This window comes from Myotis nattereri, assembly GCF_964212035.1.
Source record: "Myotis nattereri genome assembly, chromosome: 17".
Lineage (NCBI taxonomy): Eukaryota > Metazoa > Chordata > Mammalia > Chiroptera > Vespertilionidae > Myotis > Myotis nattereri.
The window spans coordinates 34592764-34620730 of NC_138092.1; the positions used below are offsets into that span (position 1 = coordinate 34592764).

Below are 27967 nucleotides of genomic sequence, written 5' to 3' on the forward strand. Positions count from 1 at the left end.
TCTATCCCTCTCCCTTCCTCTCTGTAAAAAATCAATAAAAATATATTTTTAAAAAAAGAGTAATGCCGAAACTGGTTTGGCTCAGTGGACAGAGCGTCGGCCTGCGGACTGAAGGGTCCCGGGTTCGATTCCGGTCAAGGGCATGTACCTGGGTTGCGGGCATGTCCCCAGTGGGAGATGTGCAGGAGGCAGCTGATCGATGTTTCTCTCTCATCGATGTTTCTAACTATCTCTCTCCCTTCCTCTCTGTAAAAAATCAATAAAATATATTTAAAAAAAATAAAATAAAATAAAAATAAAAAAAGAGTAAGGAAAATACCTTCATTTTTTAGATTTCTAATATAACTTTTCTAATATAAAAGTCCTATGTCTAGCATAACTTTTGTGCAGGTGACAAAACATCTGCCTGGTGTATTTTGCTGCTATATCACTAAATCATATACTGAAGGAAGGAGGCTGCTCTGCTTTCCCATCCTGGATTATAACTAACTAGAGGACCGATGCACAAAATTCGTGCAAGAGTAGGCCCTTGCAGCCCCAGCTTTGTCCAGAAGGTTGTTTCGTTGTTCAGTCAATTTGCATATTATGCTTTCATTATTATAGATAGCTCAGTGACTGGCACCTTAATTTTCCCCCCATAGCTCCCCTCCACCCAGCTCCCACCCCACCCTCTGCCCTTACCCCCCTCCCTGTCCTCATCCATAGGTGTACGCTTTTTGTTGCCGGGTCATACACATGGAAAATGTCGCTATTTCCATCCGCGACGTGTCCCTGTGTTCGGCCACACAGGGACCGGCGCAGCCTCACAGGGGCCGTCTCAGCCTCACAGGGACCGTCTCAGCAGAAGTGTCTTTATACGTTGTTTATCATCCTTATGCTAGTTTTTTACTGAATTTAATTATTTAAACTAATCTCCCCATTTCAGTAGGTCCAAAAACACTTGGTTTTGTTCCCATTGGGTTCGTCTTGCTTTCCTTCCTTAAGCATCATGTGAATCTAATTTTTTAAAAACAGACCTTATATTGCATGGAAGAACTTGATCCATTAAAAAAAAAATCAAAGCTAGAAGTATAAATGCCCATGTAAATAAAGCTTGTTTTACAAAGCTTTATTTTTACATATAAATTGTCTTAAAGCAGGATACTTTTTCTCTGAATTTCTGCCTTGAAGTAATGATTCCCTATATATATACTATTCTATCACAATTCTATTATAAAAATCAGGATATTGTAAGTTAATCTTAACTTCATCCAATAGAGCAAGTATTATAACTCTGCCACTTTTAAAAAAATAAAAACCAAATGACAAAATAAATGAAAAGGCAATAAATTGAATAAACACTCCCAGAAAAAATATTACAATCTGGCATTTTCTCCATGTGCCTGTTTTAATAATTAGTACCTTCTACTTCTTTTCACTAATTAAAAACAAATTCTTCACTCATTCTGGTGTATTTTGCTTGCTACTAGCCAGGCAGTTACAGACTCTCTCAGTTCTCAAAGAGCTAAGAAGGGGAGAGACACTGGAAAATATAAATTCAATCTAATGTGATAAATGCTATGATGAATATAGGTAAAGAGGCAACTGATCCAAAACCAGGGGAAGGCAGGTGTGGTGCTGGGAAGAAGACAAATAGAAGATGCTTGGGAATTAGTCGGGTAATGCACCTGCAGGGAGCTAGGAGAAGGTGCCAGGCAGTGTGGATACAAACAAGCTTAAGAGTAATAAATAATGCTTATATCACAAAAATGCAATATCCATTCAATTTTAATTGTTACCTTTTATTATTTTACAATATATTTCAAAAAATGCTGTTACAGTTGCCTTAACTGCCCTATGAGACTTGGAAACAAAAGAACACTTAGAATTAGAACACAGGAACACCAAGCTATAACCACTGTATTGAACCATTGCTACCAAAGGGATGTAGTTTTTTAAATAAGCGGATGTGTGGCAATGCAAAATAAAACACAAGCTTGTTAAAACAGAACAGTAAACTTTGTTTTAATGGCTATTGAAAGGAGGTGATTTTTTTCAACACGTCTGGTTCTGGCAGCAAGTTGTATTATGCATTTAAAGCAATGCATGTCCTGAAAGCTTATATTTTCATTTGTGCGTGTCACCTGACTCAGAGCCCAGACATCTGAAAACTACCTTTCTCAGCACCCTCAATACCCCTCCCTCCAGAAGGTCACAATGTTCAAGATTCTTGTTGGTGAATCATTTTACAATAATTTTTTTCTAATAACACTGGATGCTTTTAATTTTCTCTAAAAAAGAAGCGATGAAAATGCAAGAAACCCCTCCAGGGTCCAATTTTCACTTCACATTCTCCACACAATAAAATAGCAGCTCTACATGTAGATGAAGAAGAATTTCACTTTCTCCCTATTAGTTTTTAATCGTATTGGCATTAAAATTTATCTGGATTTAGTTAGATTTCCAAAAGGAAAATTTTAGTTGCCAAATATTTCAGAAATGCAATAAAGCATTACATATATGTAATTAGCTCTTATCTAGAAAAAATATATATGTATACATATTTATATTTATTTTTCTTACCTTCACTGAAGTTCTTTTTTTCTGGCTGGACATAAGAAACAAAATCAAGTGGACCAATGCTGGCTTTATTTCTTTATAAGCATTAATTTTTGAGGTTTTTTTTCATTCAATACGACTGCAAGTTCATAATAAATTCACAAAAGGCAATACAAGGAAATACCTACTGAATAGGCACCTACCAAGCATCTCACGTGTTAAGGTTAGACTCTACCAAATGGCACTGCGGCGTTATAGGCATCCAATTTTTGTTTTCTTTTTCAAGTTGTCAGTTCTTTACTATTTTATTTTTCTAGCAGGAAATAGTGTGTAATCACAAAATAAGGCCCAGAGACCATTGACAGTTGCTCCCAATATTATGGTGGATGTTAACTCTCAAGAGCTGATATAAACCAAACAGAATAGCAGTCAAACGACATTTGGTCACTTTCAATCTCAATAGCACTTTGCTGATATACACGTTTCCCTCTTCTTGAATGATTGTGTATTAATCGTATTAAAATGATAACAAGATTGCAAAGTTTTTGTAGAACTGTATTTTTAGGGGACTGCTACATTCAAATGAATACATTTTAATTCACAAAATGTCATTAGTAATGACCTTTCTATAAACATGGTTGGCAAAATTTTAAAAAGGCACAAAAGGGGGGCAATGAGAAACATTTTCAACTCTTATAGAGTACCAAAACAAGTATCTTTCATGAAGAAAAACAGAGGGAAATGTTCAGTAATTCATGCACAACTTGAGCTTAATAATTTCTCTTCAGATAGGTCCTGAGACCTGAGGAGAAAATGAGTTTTCCTAATCAGGTGTTTCATGTAAAATAAAATGTAAAGCTGCACATATAATATGTTGGTTTAATTGTGGACCCATGTTTTTTAAAATGTGAGGCAATTAAACACAGGAAAACAAAACCAAAATACCTTCATAAACAAAGCAACTCCCCTTGTAGCCTCTGTCCTTTTTACCACTTAGTGGGGCAAAATGTCCAATAAAATGTAAAACGCAGCATACGCAATCACGTAATCTAAAAATTTTCCATGATAACTTATTGCAAATTGCACTTGACAGTTCACCACAACAATGGAAAACTGGCCCCTTGTTCATTCACACAATCCTTGCACCCCAAATTGAAGTCACCAGTAAAATGATCTGGATAGAAAGTTTGCAGCTGTGCTCAGCCAGCTAGCCCCACCCTCCGGGTGGGAGCCCACCCGGGACACTGCTTTGTCCTGCTCCTTCGTGGGGCTCTCATCCTCGGGCAGGTAGTCGGGCAGTTCTGTGTTCTGTTCTACTTCCACAACCATATCCTGGAATGGGACCAGCATCTGACACAGAGAACATGTGAAGTTATTACAAAATCAACATAATTGATAGACATGTATCAGAAGTGAAAGTCAACTTTCTCCTCATTCTAATCACCACAGTATTTATTTTCAGGGGCTACAGTCCTTTGAAAATGTTCCTCTTACATGAAGGTAGACCCATTTGCTGAGCACTGTGTAAAAACAGAAAGGCTTATTCCTACACAGGAATAAATGTGTAACCTTTGTCTACTTCAAGATGAGGGGGTCAGGAGGAAAAGGGGAAGGGAAAGAAGTATAAACTTCCAGTTACAAAATAAGTCACTGGGAGATAATGCATAGCATAGGGAATAGGGTCAATAATTTCATAATAACTATGTACGGTAACAGTTATAAGACTTATTGTGAGGATCACTTTGTAAAGTATATAAATGTTGAATCACTGTGCTATACATCTAACACTAATATAATATTGTATGTCAACTATAATTTTAAAAAATTTAAAAATAAATAAACAAGACAAAAGCAGGCTGGCAGATGTGGCTCAGTGGTTGAGCATCGACCTATGAACCAGAAGATCACAGTTCAATTCCCAGGGCACATGCTCTGGTTGTGGGCTTGATCCCCAGCAGGAGGTGTGCAGGAGGCAGCCGAACAATAATTCTCTCTCATCATTGATGTTTCTATCTCTCTCTCCCTCTCCCTTCTTCTCTGAAATCAATAATAATATATTTTAAAAAAAGACAAAAGCAAGCTGCTGGCCCCTTCCAGTTTTGCTCAGTGGTTAAGAGCGTTGGCCCACAGACTAAAGGATCTCAGGTTCAATTTCTGGTCAAGGGCATGTAACTGGGTTGCAGCTTTGATCCATGCCCTGGTCAGGGCTCGTGCAGGAGGCAACCAATTGATGTGTCTCTCTCTCACACTGATGTTTCTCTTTCTCTCCCCCCACCTCACCCCCCTTCCTCTAAAAATCAATGAAAAATATCCTTAGTTGGGGATTAACAACAACAACAAAAAGCAAGCCATCTGGGTACTGTGTGGGCCTCTGGAGAGCCACGAAACCTCCTTTCTATGGCACTTCAAATGAGCTGAAGCCATATAGATTCATTTCCCTACCACACAGCTAGTGGAAAGTGCAAGAGGCAAAGCTTTTCACTATGTATATTTGCCTAAGGATGGAACTGGAGTTTTATTTTTGGGACTGGCAAAACTAATTAAGGTTAGAAAGATATTTAAAGACCAATGCATATTAGCATAACCAATGGACACAGACACTGGGGCGGTGGGGGCTCGCCCAGGGTGGGAATGGCTGGGAGGGGGCGGGGAGGGGAGGAGGGGGTCTACTGGGGGAAAAGAAGACACATGCAAAACTTTAGACAATAAACACACACACACACACACACACACAAAACAGACCAATGCAGCCCCTAGCCAGTTTGGCTCAATGGATAGAGAGTCGGCCTGCGGACTCAAGGGTCCCGGGTTCGATTCCGGTCAAGGGCATGTACCTGGGTTGCAGGCACATCCCCAGTGGGGGATGTGCAGGAGGCAGCTGATCAATCAATGTTTCTCTCTCATCGATGTTTCTGGCTCTCTATCTCTCTCCCTTCCTCTCTGTAAAAAAATCAGTAAAATATATTAAAAAAAAAAAAGAAACACTGAGATAATCTGGCCCAATCACACTGCTATATCCTTGGCAACTATTAGTTTAGAAACAATCTGCTAGCCATAGAGAACAATCGGGCGTCAGAGTTAGGTATAAAGAAAGCCTGTAAAGCTTTTACCTCTTCTCCACTTTCACTTTTCACAACTTGCTGAGCCTTCATAACCTTGGTTGATGCTATCGCTGATGCCAAAGCCTAGGCCAAGATAAAAAAAGAGACAAATTTGAACACTGATTTGTTTCCTAGGATCTTGAGCATATTCAGCATTTAAAAATACTAACCTCTGCTTTCAAATCTGACCGGATTCGCACCACACATCTTTGAACAGCCATTTGAAAAGTAAAGCTAATGACACCTTTAATTTTTAACAAAGCTTCTTCACATAGATTTCTCCGAGACTGAAAAAGTAAAAGCAAATTGTTATCAAAATTGGCAAAATAATAAAAGGGAATAAATCAACTGAAACCACACTGAACTAGTCATTAGATTTGGGGTGGGGGGTGGGGGAAAGGAGTAGCACCATGGGGAACAAAAGTCCCTATTTCAGTTCCACCATCTCCTATGTGAGGGCATGGGGAGACTGGTGCTTAGTCAAGTTTATTACATATTATAAGATCAACAGAATAGTATTCTCTGCTAGATTTTTTCAAGCTCATTACTAATATTTAGTTTTTATAACTTTAACAAGAAATCAGCCAATGTCAATTTAAATCTTAAAGCAAAAAGAAAAAGTGCTGAAAAGTAGACATACCTTTCGCTCAAGGATGGGCAAACTCTAGTCCACCAGTTGTTTTTGTAAATAAAGGTTCAGCCCTAGCCGGTTTGGCTCAGTGGATAGAGCGTTGGCCTGCGGACTGAAGGGGCCCCAGTTTGATTCTAGTCAAGGGCACATGCCTGGGTTGCGGGCTCAGTCCCCACTGGGGGGCATGCAGGAGGCAGCTGATCAATCATTGATGTTTCTATCTCTCTCTCCCCCTTTCTCTCTGAAATCAATAAAGAAATTTTTAAAATAAAGTTTTACTGGAACACACCTGCACCTATGTGTTTACAGAATGCCTGAAGCTAGTTTCATTCTACAACATAGTTAGTACTTGGAGAACATATGCCCTGAAAAACCTTAAATATTTACTATGTGGCCCTTTAAAGAAAAGGTTTGCTGACCTCTGCTGTAGCTTAAATATCTCTAGGGATAAATTATAATAAAGTTAGAACTAGTGAGCATTCATTGTTTGACTATTTTTTAAAGCACTTGCTATTTATAACCATCACTACATCCTTCATAAATGGCATTCTCAATAGGTACCCATTTCATTTTCCAGGGTTATCAATATCCTCTTTCTGGTTCTCATTTTGCTCTTAAAGTACAGTATCACCTCTCAATGCTTCTTCAACTCCTAATACACTACCCTGGTCTTCCACTTACACCACAATTATTCCATCTCTGTGTCACCTTATCTCCAAGGTCCAGTGTCTAAAACTAAGGGATTTTCTTTTTACTTCACCCCTCAGTAGACTATTATCATTTCCATGTAAAAACACATATTCCAGTATTTTATTTTCATTTGCCTTCAGATATATCCACTTAGATATCAAGTAAGTAGTTATCTCAATCACAAGATCCAAAGAGAAAATGAATTAAAAAGTAGTTTCTCCTCATCCCATCTTCCCCCCCCCCAGCCCACACATCTAAATTTTCCCGTTTCTGTACTGACTGTGCTGAGACTCGGTTCTAATTCCATACTTTTTTTTTTTTTAAATATATTTTATTGATTTTTTACAGAGAGGAAGGGAGAGAGATAGAGAGTTAGAAACATCGATGAGAGAGAAACATCGATCACCTGCCTCCTGCACATCTCCCACTGGGGATATGCCCGCAACCCAGGTGCATGCCCTTGACCGGAATCGAACCTGGGACCCCTCAGTCCGCAGGCCGACGCTCCATCCACTGAGCCAAACTGGTTTCGGCCCATACTTTTTTTTTTAAGGTAGGATTTCCACCACTGTCTTATTTTTTTTTATATATTTTTATCGGGGTAGGGGCATGTGCTGGGGGGTGGGAGTGGGCGGGGAGAGGTCAATGGTGGAAAAAGGAAACATGTAAAACTTTCAACAGTAAAGAATTTTAAAAATATACATATCTATATCTATCTATCTATCTATCATCTATCTATCTAGATATAGATATATATTTATTGATTTCAGAGAGAGGGAGAGAGAAATAAAATATCAATGATGAGAGAGAATCATTGATCAGCTATCTCCTGCCCACCTCTTACCGGGGATTGAGCCCACAACCCAGGCATGTGCCCTTGACTGGAATTGAACCTGGGACCCTTCAGTCTGCAGGCTAATGCTCTATCCACTGATCCAAACCGGCTAGGGCTGATTTGGTACTTCTGAGGGGACAGGAATCTGCAACTGACTCCAAGTCTCTGGATCACACCCTGAGAAGCACTGCCTTCAAATTACCCAATTCATTCTTCTCTATGAAATAAAATCAGCCTTCACATTTATTCCCACATCCTTCCAAACAACTCACATTCTTGCTATCTCCCTATTTAAACCAATTTTTCACTACTCCCTACTCCCGATTACATTTCAATACTCCCCAGGCAAGGATCTGGGATAGTGGGCGTGGTGGTGCAGACCCACAGGGGCTCATCGAGTGCACTGCCTGTGGACTCTGCTCTGCTGAGTCCTGAGTTCTGTCAGTCTTGTTAGAAGAGACTAACTTTTTAAAAATCATAGATACAGAAAATAGAGTAGTGGTGGGCTGCAGGGAAGGAAGACAAGGAAGTTATTGTTTAATGGGTACAGAATTCCAGTTTTACAAGATAAAAAATTGTACATACATAGATGTATGGTGGGGATGATGGCACAACATTATGAATGTATTTAATACCACTGAAAGCTACACTGAAAAATGGTAAAAGTGGTAAATTTTATGCTATATATATTTCACAATAAAAAACTGAAGAAAATTTTGCCCGGAAGCTTAGTTGGTTAGACATGGTCCCAACATCCTAAGGTTACAGGTTCAATCTCTAGACAGGGCACATGCAAAGATCAACCAGTGAATGCATAAGTACGTGGAACAACAAATCAATTTTTTCTCTCTCTCTCAAATCACTAAATTTAAAAAATTTTTGAAAAATTTTTGAAAAATATTTACTGTAATAGCAATGTATTTGGAGGCTTATAACATATGCAGAAATAAAACATATGATAACAATAGCACAAAGGCAGAGATAAAGGAAATGGAAGTACAGTGTTATGTCTTACACTATGCATAAAGTGACAGAGTAGCCCCCACTTTTCCACAATTTTGCTTTCTGTGGTTTCAGTTACCTGCAGTCAACTGTGGTCCAAAAATATTAAATGGAAAACCCCAGAAATAAACAATCCATAAGTTTTAAATTGCACACCATTCTGGGTAATGTGATGCAATTTCATGCAATCCCTCCTCCACACACACAAATAATTCATCACTTTGTCCAGCATTTCCATGCTGTAAACACTACCTGCCTCTTAGTTCCTTAGCAGTCCTCCTGGTTATCAGATCAACTGTTATGGTATCATAGCGCTTGTGTTCAAGTAACTCAATAATGGCCCAAAGCACAAGAGCAACAAGGCTGGCAAAATATGCCAAGAATAAGCCATAAAGTGCTTCCTTCCTTTAAGTGAAAAGGCATGTATGTATAGGAAAAAACACAGCATATATAGAATTGGGTACTATCTGTGGTTTCAGACATCCACTGGGGTTCTTGGAACTTATACCCGTGGATAAGGAAGAACTACTGTAATAGTAAGTGAAGCTACACTGTGATAGTTAAAGATATATAAAATAAACCCTAGCCAGGAGGAGGGCGGGCCAAAAGGGGGATAAGGACACATATGTAATACCTTAATCAATAAAGAAGAAAATTAAATAAATAAAAAATAAAAATAAATAAACCCTAAATCAACAAATAAGAAGGAAGGAAAAAGGGAGGTGATCTTGGCAAATGTTCCACGTGCACTTAAAAAGAATAAATATTATCTTGCTGTTGGGTGGGGTATTCTATAACTATCAATTAGGTTAAGTTGGTTATTAGAGTTGAGTCTTCCATACCCTTACTGATTTTCTGTAGAGTTGTTCTATTAACTAAGAAAGTGGTATTCAAACCTCTAGCTCTGTCGATTTATCTATTTCTCTTTGCATCTTGCCCTGACCAGTTTGGCTCAGTGGATAGAGCGTCAGCTCTTCAAGACTGACACTGAGGAAACTATTTAGTTAACGTGATTTCTCTTTCCCATCTTATGAACCACGTGTTTATAAAAGACTTACTGTATCATCAAGACCATCTATATGTAAAACCACTGTTTTGGCACGTTTGTTTGTAGTTCCCAAAAAAAATTGCGCTTTCCTTCGACGTGAATTCATTTCATTGAAACTATCACCATCTGCCATATTGGAAGATTGAAGAATGTCATAGATTTCAGAGGCCAGCAGTTTTGTTTCTCCCGGAGTTGTAGTCCTTGAAAAGAAATATATAAATTAGTATTGTCACTTCTATTTATTCTATAATTTTATTCCTCAAGTTTGCAAAGTCTTGCTTTCTTCATTCTGGTTTGTTCAATTTAAAATACCCCCAAAACCGGTTTGGCTCAGTGAATAGAGCATCGGCCGGCGGACTGAGGGGTCCCAGGTTCGATTCCGGTCAAGGGCATGTACGTGGGTTGCAGGCACATCCCCAGTACGGGATGTACAGGAGGCGGCTGATCGATATTTCTCTCCCATTGATGTTTCTAACTCTCTGTCTCTCTCCCTTCCTCTCTGTAAAAAATCAATAAGATATATAAAAAAATAAAAATAAATAAAAATAAAATACCAGTGAATCCTAAAATAACCAGTAATGTAGAAAAAGCATCTAGTCCTGTGGTCGGCAAACTGCGGCTCATGAGCCACATGCGGCTCTTTGGCTCCTTGAGTGTGGCTCTTCCTAAGCCTTACGAGTACCCTAATTAAGTTAATAATAATGTGACTACCTATATAGTTTAAGTTTAAAAAATTTGGCTCTCAAAAGAAATTTCAATCATTGTACTACTGATATTTGGCTCTGTTGACTAATGAATTTGCCAACCACTGATCTAGTCTATAATAAAGTCTTTGCATTTCATTTTAAGCCCATGGTTCATTGAGATTCGAAACTCATCATCACTACAATGCTATAAAAGAACATTTAATTGAAATCATTAATTAAGTAGGAAATCAACTAAAAAGATCAGGATATAACAAGTCCCTGGATTAACACTAACATTCAGCTCCCAATTTGAAAGTAACCTGACCTTCAAGAAAATACAACATAAAAATCCAAAAGGAGAAAACACATTAGAAGATCATTCATATTAGAGTTATTTCAATAGAAATTTCTTAGTAAATTCAAACTAATTTTGTGTCTTAATTTGCATTTTACATATTTTTCACAAAGCATGTATCATAAAACCACAATTCAGACAAAAGTTTTCATTCTTGCCGAAACCGGTTTGGCTCAGTGGATAGAGCATCGGCCTGCAGGCTGAAAGGTCCCAGGTTTGATTCCGGTCAAGGGCATGTACCTTGTTTGCGAGCACATCCCCAGTAGGAGATGTGCAGGAGGCAGCTGATCGATGTTTCTCTCTCATCTATGTTTCTAACTATCTCTCTCCCTTCCTCTCTGTAAAAAATCAATAAAATGTATTTAAAAAAAAAAAAGTTTTCATTCTTACACTTTAAATCCTGCTATAGCTCCCCACATAAACATCTGTGCCATTCTACCCAACAAACTTTCTACACTGAAGAAATGTTCTATACCTGATCTGTCCACTCACATGTGGCTATTGAGCACTTGATATGTGTCTGTCTGTCAAGTGCAAATAAAGAAATGAATTTTGTTTACTTGTAATTAAATTTAAATAGGCACATGTGTCCAGCCTGTGTGGCTCAGTAGTTGAGCATCGACCCATACACGAAGAGGTCCCAGGTTCCATTCCTGGTCCAGGCACATACCCAGGTTGCAGGCTTGATCCCCAGTAGGACGATGCAAGAGGTAGGCACACTTCACCGCTAAAGTCCAAATCCTTTAACATACATTCAAGGTCTTTAAAATCTAATCTCTACCAACTGCACTCTACCCAAACCAGCTCATTGTGACCTTTAATAAATGCCTCTCCCTCAGCTTTCAAACTCTTATTTCTCCCTTGAAGGCTCAGCTCAACCGCCATTCAAAGTACTATGCTTGTACTTTTACTATTGATTTTAATTTTCTATTTCTATACCTTCAAGAATAGGGGTGTATTCTCTCTGTACCTTCCACAAAGCCTAATGCATATTTTTGCAATCCATTTGCTTATTGAATGAGCAGGAATACTACAATGTCTAATATTCAGGCTGTATACATTCTAGCCACAAAGACCTTCAATTCCAAACAACTTTCAAGAAGGGCCCTCAATTTATTATACCAAGTGCTTTTTTGAGTCACTGTTGACCACAGAGGTCAATTACTTCAAATGACTTTGGCTCTGTATTGCACAAAGCTATGAAAAAGACTACTTTTTAGGCGATGTCTCAGCACTTTTCTGATAGCTGTTTTAGTTTATTGAAAAGGCCACTGTAGTTCTGAGATATTTTAAATACTACCAATCATAAGTTGTAAAGAGTACGAGGATACTGGCATATTGCTGACCAACAAATCAATTAAAAACAATTATTTCCTTCTTTTAAAAATATGCTTTAGAAGAAGAAAAAATCCAAGAGCATTTACAGAATAAAAAGCTTAGTCTTTATTTTTAATAAACCAAAATTATTGTTCAAATAATATGATACAAAACATTCAAGTAGAAAAAGTCTACAGTTATATAGTACATTTGGCCATAAATGTAATAGAGAATGATTAATTAAACAAGTACTAATTGCCCTAATTTTCCTAGGCAGTTGAAAATGGAGAGCTGATTAATGTCCTGGATTTAGTTCAGTCTTTAAAATCTGACATCAGAAAAAAAAGACTACCTTGAAAGGCTCCTTCACAGAGTAATTGGAATTTTTCTTTCAGTAATTTAGTATTCCATAATGAAGTATATTGACTCCTCGCCCCTTTTTCTAATTATCTATATTGAAAAGGTTCAAAACATTATTCATAAAACGCAACTAAAACGTGAACTATGATCTTTATTATACAGCAAAAATAATTTTCATTCTGAATCCAAGTATAATATTTCCTTATCAGTCATATACAACAAGTCACTCTAATTCTACATGCTGCTAATAACATTTTATATTGCCCATAAAGGCCAGTTAAGACTTCCATATACTTTATTGTGAAGCAGGATAGTAAGAAGCTAGGAAAATTCCTTGACAAGTGGAATGTGGAAACTGAGACAGGTAGCTGAACAAACTGGGCAAGCAATTTACAGCCAGATACAGGTCACCAGGATGGGAAGTCGTGGGTGCCTAGCAGCAGGCAAAACTGGTGCCACCTCACCCCCAGGGTGGCCTTTCCTCCCCTAGCACACTGCTGGTCATAGGACCCTTCCCTGACCTTTCCTCCCTACAGATAACATCTAGGCCTCAGTTGTATTCCAGGCCCAGAAAAGCAGAAAAACTAGGCAGGCAAGACCAGGACCAGCTGCAATGACTAATGACCCCTGCCCTGGTTCTGACCAATCAGTGGAGACCACGACCCTGAAAGGATGCTCTACTGAGATCTCCCCTGAGGACTCCCCTAAAATCCCCACCTTTGGAAAGTAAATAAAACTCAAGACAAAGAAGCCAGTCTGTGCCCACCTTGGGGCACCCCCACTCGAATCTCCTTTAAATAAAAATATGTTTTTATTGCCCTAGCCAGATGCTCAGTGGATAGAGCATCAGCCCACTGACTGAAAGGTCCCGGGTTTGATTCTGGTCAAAGGCTCAATCCCGAGCTCTGGTCAGGGCGCCTGCAGGAGACAACCAATGGATGTGTTTCTCTCACATCAATGTTTCTGTCTCTCCCCCTGCCTTCCACTCTCTCTTAAAAAAAAAAAAAAAAAAAAAAATGGGAAAATGTCCTTGGGTGAAGATTAACAAAAATAAAAATAAGTAAATATGTTTTGTTTCTTTTAAAACATATTTTTATTGATTTCAGGGAGGAAGGGACAGGGAGAGATAGAAACATCAATAATGAGAGAGAATTATTGATTGGCTGCCTCCTGCACACCCCCCATTGGGGATCAAGCCCACAACCCACGCATTTGCCCCTGGCTGGAAATGAACCCAGGACCTTTCAATCTGCAGGCTGACGCTCTATCCACTGTGCCAGACCGGTCAGGGCAATAAATATGTTTTTATTGACTTGAGAGAGAGAGAGAGAGAGAGAGAGAGAGAGAGAGAGAGAGGGAGGCGAAGGGAGAGAAAGATAGAAACATCAATGAGAAAATTCGTCCTGCACGCTCCCTATTTTATAAAGTATTACTCTCTGCTTTCCATGTGAAGAATAACCTCCATTTCCTCTCCATACTTCTTTTTTTTGGCTTCCCCTTTGATTACTGTTAAATGGAAAGTTTCTCTTCAAAGTAGCAACCCTTCACAACAGATTTTCTTGGTTCTGTGGCTCTTTCTGGGATATGGGAAGACCTCTCTTTTACTTCCTTAATTGCATAAGTCCATGGAATCACAACTAAATCTGCCCTAATTCAGTATGGTTACAGAGATCCTGTAGGAATCCCATCCTGATTGGCTAGACATCAAGAAAAAAAAAAAGTATAGAACATAGATCTCTTGGCTACAGCTTGTTATATGAAAACTAGAGGCCCAGTGTCCGAATTTGTGCATCGGTGGGGTCCCTCAGCCTGGCCTCGGGGATCGGGCTGAAATCAGCTCTCCAACATCCCCTGAGGGATCCCAGGTTGTGAGAGGGTTGTTCTCAAGTAACGTACCCTGGAATCGCGCTCCCCCCTCTCTGGTTCCTGGTGCATCACCCATGAACCACAGCTGCCAAGCCACTGCAGCTCGGCAGCTCCTGCATTCAGCGTCTGCCCCCTAGAGATCATCATAACTACAGGTCTGACGGTCACTTAGGCTTTTATATATATCAGCGGTTCTCAACCTGTGGGTCGCGACCCCTTTGGGGGTCAAACGACCCTTTCACAGGGGTCGCCTAAGACCATCGGAAAACATATATATAATTACATATTGTTTTTGTGATGAATCACTATACTTTAATTATGTTCAATTTGTAACAATGAAAATACATCCTGCATATCAGATATTTACATTATGATTCATAACAGTAGCAAAATTACAGTTATGAGTAGCAACAAAAATAATTTTATGGTTGGGGGTCACCACAACATGAGAAACTGTATTAAAGGGTCCCAGTATTAGGAAGTTTGAGAACCACTGATATATATAGATGGGATGCCAAAGCCCGATTCTAATACAAAGTCTTAATGTTTACAAGCCCAGCCAGCACAAGCAAAAACACATACTTTTAACATTCAAACATACAAACTTCTAAGATGGTTACTATGGTAAACAGGTGATGTCTTAAAAGTTTGAAAGGCAACCTTCAAATCTGAGATCTCCAACAGCCAAATGAGTTGCAAAATGTATATAAGAATCATTACATCACATCTTCTCTTTTGAGAGGGCTATAGGACCAAATTAAAATGATGGAGTATGCAACAGATGTACATCTGTTTTACTACTGGAGGAGCCAGCAACAATTGTTCAAAAAAAAATACTATATTTAAATTAAAAAGACAGGCCACTGTGGCAGCCCTGGAGATACAATGCTTGGATCTTCCTTTAACAAAGACATAAGCCTTTCAGCTGCAGGAAGTCTAGTAATAGAGCCACCAACAGTGGTGGCTTTGAGATTCATCATGCGCACCTTTCATTCATTCATTCCAAGGCCTGGCTCTTCCAGAGCAGGCCCCAGCCAATGACTGAATAGTGGGGGCCTGGCCATTCCTGCCTAATGAAAACTCATCTACAGGGTAATCCTTGCTTTGGAGCACCCCGCTGTTTTGGCTGTCCAACTTGTAGTGCAACCTGAGCCTCTCCTTGTCCATTTAGTTTCCTCTCCACCTTCCTTATACAGATGTGAATCTGTGTTGTAGTCTAGTCTGTAGTCCAAAATTGCTTCATTCTCCTTTATCCTATAGACCTTACCCCACAACAAACCTCTTCCATTTCTTACTCCATATCAGCATCTCCTTCCCACATAATATGCTGAGATAATGTCCTGAACTAATAACACCACTTCTCTTACAAATATACAAGTAGTTTCCCTATTTTATAGATATACTTCTCACTTACATATACACACACTCACACATACACACATACCACAACCATAGCCAACCAAGCTAAGAAATTATTTTTTAAAAAATATTTTTGATTTTAGAGAGGAAGGGAGAGGGAGAGATAGAAACATCAGTGATGAAAGAGAATCATTAATTGGCTACCTCCTGCACGCCCCATACTGGGGATCAAGCCCTGGGCATGTATCAACCGTGACCTCCTGGTTCATAGGTCAACCACTGAACCAGTGAGCTCAACCACTGAACCACACCAGCTGGGCAAGCTAAGAAATTATTTTATAGGCTAAATCTTTAAAGTTCAAATATGAAGTATATTTTAATATATCAACATTAATTTTTCACCTAATTTCTTAACATTTTAAAAATTTTACCACATATTTTCAACTTCAATAACTATACCTATTAAAGCAGTGGTTCTCAACCTTCCTCATGCTGCCACCCTTTAATACAGTTCCTCATGTTGTGGTGACTCTCAACCATAAAATTATTTTCGTTGCTACTTCATAACTGTAATTTTGCTACTGTTATGAATTGTAATATAAATATCTGATATGCAGGATGTATTTTCATTGTTAGCGACCCACAGGTTGAGAACCGCTGTAAAGGAATCCATAAGGATGCTTACAGAAGCATCCTTATTATGCTTAAACCTTTCACTGTATCCAATAGCACTAAATATGTCAGTTAAAAATTGTTAACTATAGTGCCCTGGCCAGTGTGGGTCATTTGGTTGGAGGGTAGTCCCGTATACCAAAAGGTGGCAGGTTCAATTCCCAATCAGGGAACATACCCAGTTTGTGGGTTCAATCCCCAGTTGGGGCACATGCAGAAGGCAACCAATTGATGTTTCTCTCTCACATTAATGTTTCTCTATCTCTCCCTTTCTCTCTCTAAAATCAATGTAAAAAACAGTTAACTATAAGGCACTAAAGCATACTAGGAACAAAAATAAGATTACCTTGTATTTTACACTCTTTAGAATTTATAAAGCATTTCTACAGATATTATCTTGTTCGATTATCAATTACTTTGCAGGGATTACTTCAGGTTTACAGATAAAGAAACTGATGGGCAAAGAAATTATTTGTCTCAAGTCAGAACTAGATTTCCAAATTTTTTACTAATGGAATTAACTCAAACCACAGGCAATAGTTAATACAATTGATGGCAGTCCATATTTTGTTATTAATTCCTAGCTGATCACCTGAATAAAAATAAGAAAACTTCAGTCTCTATCTTGTCATTATCAAAGATCTAAGCACAAAGAACTAGTCTGTCAGGTAGCTGACCCCATGAAAGCAAAATATTTAAGTAATGTCTAAAAAGCAAGATTAATAGCCCAGACTGGTTGGCTCAGTGGATAGAGCATTGGCCTGCGGACTGGAGGGACCCGGGTTCGATTCTGGTCAGGGGCACGTGCCGGGGTTGCCGGCTTGATCCCCAGTCAGGGGCTTGCAGGAGGCAGCCTATCAATGATTCTCTCCCATCACTGATGTTTCTCTCTCTCTCTCTCTCTCCCTTCCTCTTTATACAAAAAATGTATTTAAAAAAATGAGATTAATAAAATTTATCCAGGAGCCAAGAACACTAATCAAAAAAACACTGTCTTATAGGTGAGTTTAGATGACTCTGCACTGATAAAATTTAACTTGCAGTATTTGACAATTACAAAAGAACTTTTGTGACCACTCAAACCAAAGAAACCACAATATAAGTTTTAAAAAGTCAAATTAAATTAAGTGATCATTTATTAGTTTTAAAGGCAGTCATCTCCTATATAAGATAAAAAATGAACTAAGATAAAGCCTCAGAAAGCTTACCTTTTCCTTCCAGACACAGTGGAAATATCAAAACACTGAATCTTCAATTTCTAGCCTCTACAAAGATATCAGCAAGGCCTAAGAAAGGAGCAAACCAGACATCCCCAGAGGCAACACAGCTGAAGGACCAGAGATAAATTAACAGCCTCAGTATTTTCCTCACCCACAAAACTGTTATCTATCAAACCTACTTCAAAATGTTGTAAATAACAAGATGAACCGTACAATTACAAACCACCCATTAGGTAAAATGCTAATTAAATAGCACTAGTCCCTGAAAGCCTTCTCAATGATACTCAGGAAAATATCACCAAAAACCCTTTTTGTCATAATACTGATTAAGGTTCTTTTCAGTTAAGACTAGGATGAAGTAACAAAAGAATTTTGTGCTATACTATAACACTGCATATTTTCAAATGTGATTAGTCACCTGTATTGCTCTGCTAGCAATTCAATTTACTTTACAAAACTTCACACAAGGCAAGATTTTCTTTTTAAAAAATATCCGTAAACATGTTTATCAACATTTTAAAATAAAATTTGAACGTTTACATAAGGACTAGTATTAAAAACAAATATTTAAGCCCTAGTCGGGTTGGCTCAGTAGATAGAGTGTTGGCCTATGGACTGAAGGGTCCCGGGTTCGATTCCAGTCAAGGGCACATGCCTGGGTTGTGGGCTCGATCCCCAATGGGGCGTGTGCAGGAGGCAGCTGATCAATGATTCTCTCTCATCATTGATGTTTCTATCTCTCTCTCCCTCTCCCTTCCTCTGAAATCAATTAAAAATTTAAAAATATATATATGTACATATATAAGAAACATAAGAATATTGACCATCAGAACTTCTTTGTACATATAACCCATGTTAGAATTAAAATTTCAGTAAAATGATATATTAACAATGAGTACACATTTAACAAGAAGATCCACGTTTCTACTGCATTGGGAGACACTATTGTACTTACTTCTGTATAACGTTTTGCAAGCTTAACATCATACCCAGTTCCCCCTTCATCTTTTCTCGGTTAGCACGGCATTCTGCCAAGTATCGAAGAGCCTACAGGCGAAACAGTAATACATTAATTCACGTGTCCAGACTATTCAAAATTAAACCCACTACTAACTTACTGCAAGAGGAAAACAGCTTTTTGTTTTTACAATCAATTGGTTTTGAAGTGTTTAGAAACCTTCTTTAAATGTGATCATCAGAGCAGTCCCCTTGGCGTAAAATGATCCTTTGAGCTAAAGTAGCTGATTCTGCTCTTTGAAATGAAGGCTCCTAACTTATCTGCAAGGTCAAAATTAGATTGTTCCCGGTTTTATTTTCATCACTTCATCTTGTCAAGGACACAAGAAACTATATTCCATTTATTAATTTCAGGTAGTAGTCCCTATAGCCATCATTTCCCTAGATGCTTTTCACTTAAGAATCAAAATAAACTGCTGAGGGGGCAAAACATACAACCACCTTCATGGAATCAACTGCTTCTAGTTTTACAATTCACCTTCAATATGTCTTTTTGTACTGAAAAGCAAAAGATGAGCTCACCTCACAAATTTCTACTTTCTGAGTTCATTTTTTCTAGGGTGCTTTTTTCTTAAAATTTAAAGTACATTTTGTAAGTATATCCTTCATATGCCAATTCTCTAGAGATCTCATTAGCTGTTCTACAGACCCCATAATCTCTCATCATTCACCAGACTTTGGTACATGATTCTCAGGAGAATACCTCTGTGAACCACCCATCCAAAACTCTGCCATCTCAGTCCAGTGACGTTCACATTTTCTACTGGTCCTCTACACCATTTTCAAAGGGCCTGATCTTTACCAAAAACAATGCCATCTATGTAACCACAAATTCAACCTCTTTCTGTCTACAATCTCCTATTCTTTCTGCAACGTGACTTTCATTTCAGTCCATAAAGGATTAACAGCCATGGGTACTGCCATCCTTCCATAAAAAAATAATAACCAGGACAAGAGGCAGCATAGCACTGTAACCCCTGAGAAGAGAAATGACAAAGTGGGCCCTACAAGTGCCCCGTCTCACGGTGCTGGAAGCAGTTTCCAGACTGTAGCACAGGGAGGGGCCCAGATGGAGCTCACTGTTCTTGCTGAGTTAGGGGATCAGAGAGCGGAGTTGGGGAGGTTGGGTGGTGCAGTATAATAAATATTTGATCTCTGGTTCCTGGCACAAAGCTCTTAAAGCCCTTGGAACTTTCTGGATGGCGAGATTGAGCTCTACAAAAACTCTTGGACAAGGAGATTCAGAATTTCTCAGTTGTGAGTACGTCCCCCGCCAGGAGGGAGGTGCACTCCAACTCCACAGGAATCGAAGTTCCTGTGCTCAAGACCCTTCCAGACCTTGCCCTATGTACCTGTTCACACGCTTCCTTTATAATAAACTGGGAAATGTAAATAAAGTGGCTTCCTGAGTTCTGTGAGCCATTCTAGTAAATTATCAAACCTGAGGAAGGGGTCAGTGTAATCCCCAATTTATAGCTGCTCAGTTAGAAATATAGGTGACCTGATACTTGCAACTGGCTTTTGAAGAGAGGGCAGTCTTGTGGGGCTTGGACTTTAATAGCTCCAGCTGGTTAGTGTCAGAATTGAACTGGACTGTTGAACACACAGCTGGTACCCACAGAGGATCAGAGAATTGATTGGTGTCAGAAAACACTTTTTCAAATTCTCCTTAATCGTAAAATTACAACACAGAGACTGAAACTACCAAAGGCAACTTACGAGCAAAGCTGAGTGGACAACTGGGGCGTTGGGATGGTCCATAAATAAAATAAGGCCAGGCAGACATCCCTGATCCTGGACAATGGCTCTTCTATTTAATGGATCTGCCGCCAGATCCCGCAGCTGGTTAACTACCGATAGAGCATCGGGTTCTTCGTTCATGGTGGAGGAGGAAGAATTCATCTTCTATGCCATACACATGAACAAAATCTTCTTAAGTTCTGTAGAAATAGTTTGCAAAATTAGTTCTAGGCTGCTGAAGGACATATATGCATTTGTTAAACAATCAGGATTACAACACCTTTAGAAAGAAACAGAGGAGTCTAAATCACGAAAAAGAATTGGCAATTCCACAGTTTAGGTAAAATGAACATAGGCAGCTGACTAAAAATAAAAAAACAACAACAAGTTATTTATGTGTATACAATGTTCAAAGAATATATGTCATCTTCAATATTACAATGAATTCCTTTTAGTAACACATATTAACACTAAAGTACCACAATGAACAAGATCTTTACAGTTCAAGATTGTAACACACAAAGGATTGTAACCCTCACTACACTTCTCAAACTGTAACATTACCAGTGCTTTTTTCTCTAGAACATGTCTGGAGCCTAAGTCCCATCTCGGGGAAAATGGCTAGCTGACAGCTTTTTTCTTATTCATCTATGAACAAAACCCAGCAAACTGAGTCTACAAAAGATAAAATCCATCAGGAAAAAGGAAGGAGTCAAAGAAGGATGTGAACAAAGAAACCAAGAAGAGTACCTCACCCTGGGCCTGAGGCCAGTGGAGTTTGGGAGGTCACAGTGAATCTGATCTAAATCTAAGCACACCTGTCCATCTCTGAGTGTGCCACGTTCAGAAGAATGAAACAGAATTTGGTTGATTCATTTGACAGATAAGTCAACAGTCATAGAGAAGTTAAATTCCCCCCAGGTGGCAAAAGTTAATATGGTACAGAACTTGGCTAAAATCTTATTTACTAGCTCCTAAACGGTCAGCAGTCTTTCCACTTCCCATACAATTCTTTTACATTCCTCTACAATTCCATAAAAGTAAACATATTTTTTAAAAAAATGTAACATGGTAAACATACAAAAGCCAAGATTATACAAAATAATCTTCATATAAACAGAAAGTTAAAAATATAACTTCAAATCAAGTTACACAATGTACTAGTATACTCCTTACACCTAGAATATAAAGGTACAAATACTTTCCACAAATTACTAAGTTTAATGTTAATTTCAATAACACTGCCAACTGGGAAAAGATGTTGGAGACAAAATTTTAACTATAGAAAAGCTATTACAGTTATTTTAGCCCGGCTGGTGTGGCTCAGTGGTTCATGGCTGACTACCCACGTCACAGGTTATGGGCTCGATCCCCAATAGGAAACGTGCAGGAGGCAATTAATCAATGATTCTCTCTCATCATTAATGTTTCTATCTCTCCTTTCCTCTCTGAAATCAATAAAATAAAAATATAAACTTATTTTTTTTTATTTTTTTGAACTTGGACTAAGACTGTTGGCAATAAATTTGGGACTTGCTGGGCCCACATCCCCAGGGGTCTGCCCACCAGGGAAAGCACCAAAGCCTATACCCCTGGAGATCCACCGACACAGGGCAGTCCCAGGGAAGGCAAGCAGCGGGGCTGGGAGGACATAACCTTTACTGGGTAGGATAATCTCCTTCAGTCACTTCCTTGTAGCTTATCAGTAGAGCAGCGACCTTGGAATAGCCCTTATAATGGAACACAGAGATTAACCCAGACAAGAGTAAAATCAACAGCATTAAATAGAGACAGGATTTTTGGTAAAGGTCAGATAAGAAACTATGGAAATGAAACAAGGAACTGTAGGTTACCCAAAACATACCATGATATGATTAGAGGCATACTTATAGGATCAAATGGTATAAATACAGATGTAACAGGACAATAAAAAAAGAACCTGGCTATGCTGTCATTCCTTCTTCGCCAACTCTGTCCACACCTTTGGGAACCCCTGGACCTGCTGGGGTTGGACCCCAACACAACCCTGGAGTCTTTGACAACCGGTCCTCTACCAAACTGTGGCCACCCTGGATGCTGGAGACAGGCGAGTGGTCAGAACAGCTGCCTCCAAGACCCCTATATTCAAGTCTGCCTTCCGAACTATATCCAAGCACCAAGCACTAACTGCCACCGTGTCAGGGACTAGCCCAGCTCTGGGAGACTGCCTTGGAGGATCCCCAAGCGCTCCTGCCAGCGGCCCCGACACGCCCCGGCCCGCGGCCAGGACGCAGCCTCCTGCCCTCCTGCCCTCCTGCCGCTGCCGCTGCCTCCTTACTTAATCCGGGAGAATGGGGGGCTGGCGCTTGGCGGCCCCCACCCTCTGCGCAGGGTGCGGCGGAGGGCAGGGCACAGGGAGCGGAGCCCTATAAACTTATTTTGTTGCCAATGTGGCTCAGTTGGTTGATGTTAACCTGCATGCACCCGAGGGGTTGCCAGTTCAATTCCTCGTCAGGGCACATGCTTGGGTTTCAGGATTCACTCCCAGTAGGTGGCGTGCAGGAGGCAGCCAATTTATGTATCACTCTCACACAGATGTTTCTGCTTCTCTCTCTCTCTCTCTCTCTCTGAAAATCAATAACAAAAATTTTTAAGTCATTGGAGGCGGGGCAGTAAGAAAGTAGAACTGGCTCTACCATATATCTAAATTTACAAAGTTATTAAGAGTAAAGCAGCAGGACTGGGGTGGAGGTAGAGAGATAAAAATATTACTCCCAGAAAAGCTGTTTATATACTCAATAAAGTGAGTCAGATTCAGGGCCCACTACTTGGTAACCATGATTTTAGGCAAATCACTTACACTCTTTATCTGTTTCTTTTTTTTTTTTTTTAATATATTTTATTGATTTTTTACAGAGAGGAAGGGAGAGAGATAGAGAGTTAGAAACATTGATGAGAGAGAAACATCGATCAGCTGCCTCCTGCACATCTCCCACTGGGGATATGCCCGCAACCCAGGTACATGCCCTTGACCGGAATCGAACCTGGGACCCTTCAGTCCGCAGGCCAACGCTCTATCCACTGAGCCAAACCGGTTTCGGCTCTTTATCTGTTTCTTAATCTGTAAAATGGGGTTAGTTGTAGCATCTACCAAATGGTGCAATGTCCAAATTAAAGTACATGTTAGATTGGTGCCTAGCACATAGTAAATGCTCAATAAATGATAGTTAAAAGTTACAAGGAGTCAAAAATCAATGAAAAATTATTCAATAAATTGGAATAACTTCTAAGCAATTTTTAAAACCACTGCTAAGGATCTTTAACTCATACCACGTACAAAAAAAAAATCATATTCCGGATAAAATACATAAAATGTATAAAGTTTTTAAGTCTGCAAGCAAATGAAAAGTAAAGGATTCAGAAAAAACAGGGCTTTATCAAGATAGTATTCGGGAGGCAATTTTCTGAAAATGAAAAAAATTACAGCTACTGGAGCAATTTAAAAAAAAAAAAAAGATTTAGCCCTAACCGGTTTGGTTCAGTGGATAGAGCGTCGGCCTGCGGACTGAAGGGTCCCAGGTTCAATTCCGGTCAAGGGCATGTACCTTGGTTGCGGGCACATCCCCAGTGGGAGGTGTGCAGGAGGTAGTTGATTGATGTTTCTCTCTCATCGATGTTTCTAGCTCTCTATCCTTCTCCCTTTCTCTCTGCAAAAAATCAATAAAATATATATTTAAAAAAAAAGATTTAAAGAAAAGAAGTAGACTGAATACACAGACATAAGACGGGGTTTGGGGTCATGGTGTATCTTAAGTGCTTCTATTATCAACAGCCTGAATATCCCTGCTTATAAACCAGCTTACCCATGAGCTTTATGTGCTGTCACCAACACAGACCCTAATCCACAATGGAATCAGCAGAACCAATTACTGGCTCAAAGGCCCAAGTAGGCAAGTTACAGTTAAGAACCAAATACTCAGGGTGATAGCATTTTACATAAAACATTGGCCTTGAAACTGAAGAGCTCTATTCTCACCGAGGGAGTCCTTAGAGAACTAACTACTCAGTGGGAAGGATTCTGAAAAGTGTACAGCCTTCTTCTTCCTTTGAGATGAACCAAAGTCAAAACAGTTAAAACTTCCAATCCTCAAAGCTCAGTGATGGGGAGAGGGCTCAAATAAGGATCTGCATAGGAAAAGCAACAAATACCCAAACATAAGGAGCAGAGGCTGAAGCTGTGGTCAAGTGCTGCATTTCCTATGGCACTTAAACAAAGGCAAAGAAAGGCAGGCAGAAGCTGTGATTTGCTCCCCTAAATTAGATGAGTTTTTTTTAAGATATATTTTTATATTTCAGAAAGGAAAGGAGAGGGAGAGAGAGATAGAAACGTCAATGATGAAAGAATCATTGATGGTCTGCCTCCTGCATGCCCCCTACTGGGGATGGAGCCCCAAACCCCGGCATGTACCCTGACCAGGAATCCAACAGTAATCTCTTGGTTCATAGGTCCAGTCTCAACCACTGAGCCACACCAGCTGGGCCTGTTTTTTTATTTTTTTAAAAACATATTTTTATCAATTTCAGAGAGGAAGGGAGAGGAAGAGATAGAAACATCAATGATGAGAGAGAATCATTGATCGGCTGCCTCCTGCATGCCCCCAACTGGAGATCAGGCTCACAACCTGGGCATGTGCCCTTGACCGAAATGGAACCTGGGACCCTGCAGTCCACAGTCCGACAAACCAGCCAGGGCTGCTTTTTTACTTTTAAGACCAGCACCTGATGTCTTACAAGTTAGTTTTGAATTACTATTTAAATATTCATGTATATTTTAAGATTTTGGATGCATAGCTAAAATTGCCAAAACAAACATAGTTAATATTTTTTAAATAATATCCTCACCAGCAAATGAGAAAAATGTATAAACAAACAAAACAAAAAAAACTTTCTCTGTCTTTATAATTCGTCTTATTACAACACGTACGTACATACTGCATACCTTTTATTTTCTCTCTTTTTTTGGGGGGGTGGGGGGGAAGGCAGGGTTCAATTTGGACAAATCAGTACAAGACAGTGGATACTCCCCAAACGTTAACAAGCACTCTGGTCACCTAAGAGATCTTGTTAAAAAGCAGATTCTGATTTATTAGGTGGGGTGAGGCCTGAAATTCTGCATTTCCAACAAACTTCCAGGGGAGGGCTATGGTGGTCAGGGCAACCACACTTACAAGAAACTAGGAGTGCGGTGATTGATGTGAGACTCCTATAAGGGTAGATGTCTAGCCGGGAACCGGTTTGGCTCAGTGGATAGAGCGTCGGCCTGCGGACTGAGGGGTCCCGGGTTCGGTTCCGGTGGGGGGCATGTGCCTGGGTTGCGGGCATATCCCCAGTGGGAGATGTGCAGGAGGCAGCTGATCGATGTTTCTCTCTCGTCGATGTTTCTGACTCTCTATCTCTCTCCCTTCCTCTCTGTAAAAAATCAATAAAATATATTTTTTTTAAAAAAAGGGTAGATGTCTGAAAGATTTTTCTTTCAGCCAAGATTTATGATTGGACTCAAAGAAATATTAAGCTCGCAAATACTAAGAGCAACAGCGGGCGTGCACACCTGGCCAGTGAGGAGAGTTTTATTTATTTATTTATTTATTTTTAAAATACATTTCTTTATTGATTTCAGAGAGGAAGGGAGAGGGGGAGAGAGAGAAACATCAATGATGAGAGAGAACCATTGATCGGCTGCCTCCTGCACTCTCCCCACGGGGAATCGATCCCACAACCCGGGCGTGTGCCCTTGGCCAGAATCGAACCCAGGACCCTTCAGTCCGCAGGGCGATGCTCCATCCACTGAGCCTAACCAGCTAGGGCGAGGCCAGTTTTTTAAAAAAACAACCATAAGCACTGAGATCACACCTGGCTTTCCCGTTACTAGCAACTCACAGCAACTCTTTGAAAAAGTTGGTTCACCCCCTTCGAGGCTCTGTTTCCTCACATCATACTTCTGAGTAGCTGTCCAGATCAAACAAAATGAAAACTTTAGATGATAGAGTACCGGCAGCTACCAAACAAGAACCATCCTTGATCCTGTGGGGACTTACTTCTATTCCCCCAGATTTGGGGGGGCATGTCCTGCACCGCCCTAACATATCAGCACGCCACCTCGAAAGGGGCCTGCTAACAGCACCCATGCATCCCAAGAAGGGTTTTTAAAATACAAGGATGTGAAGACTGGTCCCTCTTGAATGAAGTCAAACACAACCATGTGATTGTGCGCTTAGTGTAAACATGAAGGTGCAGAAAAACTAATAGAAAGTTACCGAAGAAGCGCCTGGAGAGATGAGGAGAGATGACACCCATTAGTAAATACTAGGGTTCCTACAAATCGGGCGTGCGGGGCACGGAGAGGAAGCGGATAAACCTGACATTTGCACAGGGCACATGGGAGCAGGGCGCCTTCACGAGCCCGGCGGGGTCCTGATAAGAAGGCGGGCGGAGCGAGCGCCCTGCCCAGGCCGATCCGCCGACTCGGAGCAGGGTCCGCTCTCCGCGGCCTGCCCGTCCCCGCCGCTCGGGCTCCCGCCCCCGGACCCTACGTACCGCTCCCGGGGCTTCAGGAGTCCGGGGCCTGCTGCACCATCGGGGCCGCACCAACGGAGGAGGCAGAGGGCCCCGGAGGCGTGGAGCGGGCCCCCCGGTCCGCAGCCGCGGCCTCGGAGACGGCGGACCGACTCCCAAAGCCAAACAGCGAGGGCGCCAGCGGAAAAAGGTTCTACAGACTCTCCCCCATGACCCTGAACCCGCCGGCGGTGCTGCCCTCTGATTGGCTGATGCCATTGCAACGCGAAGAGAAGATACCCAATCTGCGAAGGCGTTCTTGCACGGGAGCGTTCATTGGTGACCTGGGGAAATGCACTGAGTGTTGAACGGAAGGGGCCAATGAGAACCCAAGAACCCGGGTTGGACTGAACGCCGCTCCGTCCGCTGATCGGGATTCCGGCTGAGAAATCTTCGCCCTTTTCCGGCTCCGAGTCCCTGCGCCCCAGGGGCGAGGGGATTCCCCCGCTCCTGCGTTCAGAAATTCAAACGGACCGTGTGTGTGTGTTTTTTCTCTAGAAACTCTTGTAGTTCTAATAACGCAGTTTCATTCGCTTCTGTGAGTCTTCATAATCTTTAACATTTATTTGAATTTTTCCAAGAACACTGGCACCATCTGAGGCTTTCTATTTCGTTCATTCCTTGCTCATGTAGAGTCTTCCTAGCAGCTCGAAGTTCGAGTACTTTGATTCGTCCGTAAGTGAGTTTAAAAGCCAAACGTTTACTTTTGCCCAAATTTACTTACCTCCCCTGATTCTCGATTACCCTCCTCCTCCTTCTAATAAACTCAAACAGCAAATAGGAGCAAAGTGGAGTAGAAAAGGTCTCTTTTGAACTATTTGACCTATTGCAAAAAAGGTTGGGCATGGTTTCTGTTTCCCCAAGTCACAAGAGGGAGTGGTTATAAGTGAACACAGAGTCTAAAATACAAAGAAAAAAGAGATGATACATGTCTAGGGC

At 40.4% G+C, this 27967-nt stretch overlaps 1 protein-coding gene across 2 annotated transcripts; it reads right to left on the reverse strand.

Annotated features, from left to right (window-relative positions):
• Positions 1 to 1756: 1756 nt before the first annotated feature.
• Positions 1757 to 27221, reverse strand: ARMC1 (armadillo repeat containing 1). Of its 2 annotated transcripts, XM_081111333.1 has the most exons (8): positions 27011 to 27215; positions 24022 to 24123; positions 20417 to 20637; positions 18636 to 18727; positions 9856 to 10045; positions 5810 to 5926; positions 5649 to 5723; positions 1757 to 3888 (listed from the first exon to the last, which is right to left on the reverse strand). In XM_081111333.1, the coding sequence occupies exons 3-8, from the start codon at positions 20597 to 20599 to the stop codon at positions 3697 to 3699; spliced, it is 849 nt and encodes a 282-aa protein (XP_080967459.1). In that variant the 5' UTR covers positions 20600 to 20637; positions 24022 to 24123; positions 27011 to 27215; the 3' UTR covers positions 1757 to 3696. The 2 variants fall into 2 exon arrangements, with proteins under 2 accessions (XP_080967459.1, XP_080967458.1); XM_081111332.1 differs by lacking the exon at positions 24022 to 24123 and having other exon boundaries at positions 27011 to 27221.
• Positions 27222 to 27967: the final 746 nt, after the last annotated feature.

Bases quoted from the DNA above. Each gene is read 5' to 3' on its own strand.
- ARMC1 (XM_081111332.1), bottom strand. From the start codon at position 20,599: ATGAATTCTTCCTCCTCCACCATGAACGAAGAACCCGATGCTCTATCG. The intron at 10,046-18,635 runs GTAAGTACAATA...TTTCTTTTCAAG, and splicing joins TTGCAAAACGTTATACAGAA to GACTACAACTCCGGGAGAAA. The intron at 5,724-5,809 runs GTTAGTATTTTT...ATCTTGGCCTAG, and splicing joins GGTCAGATTTGAAAGCAGAG to GCTTTGGCATCAGCGATAGC.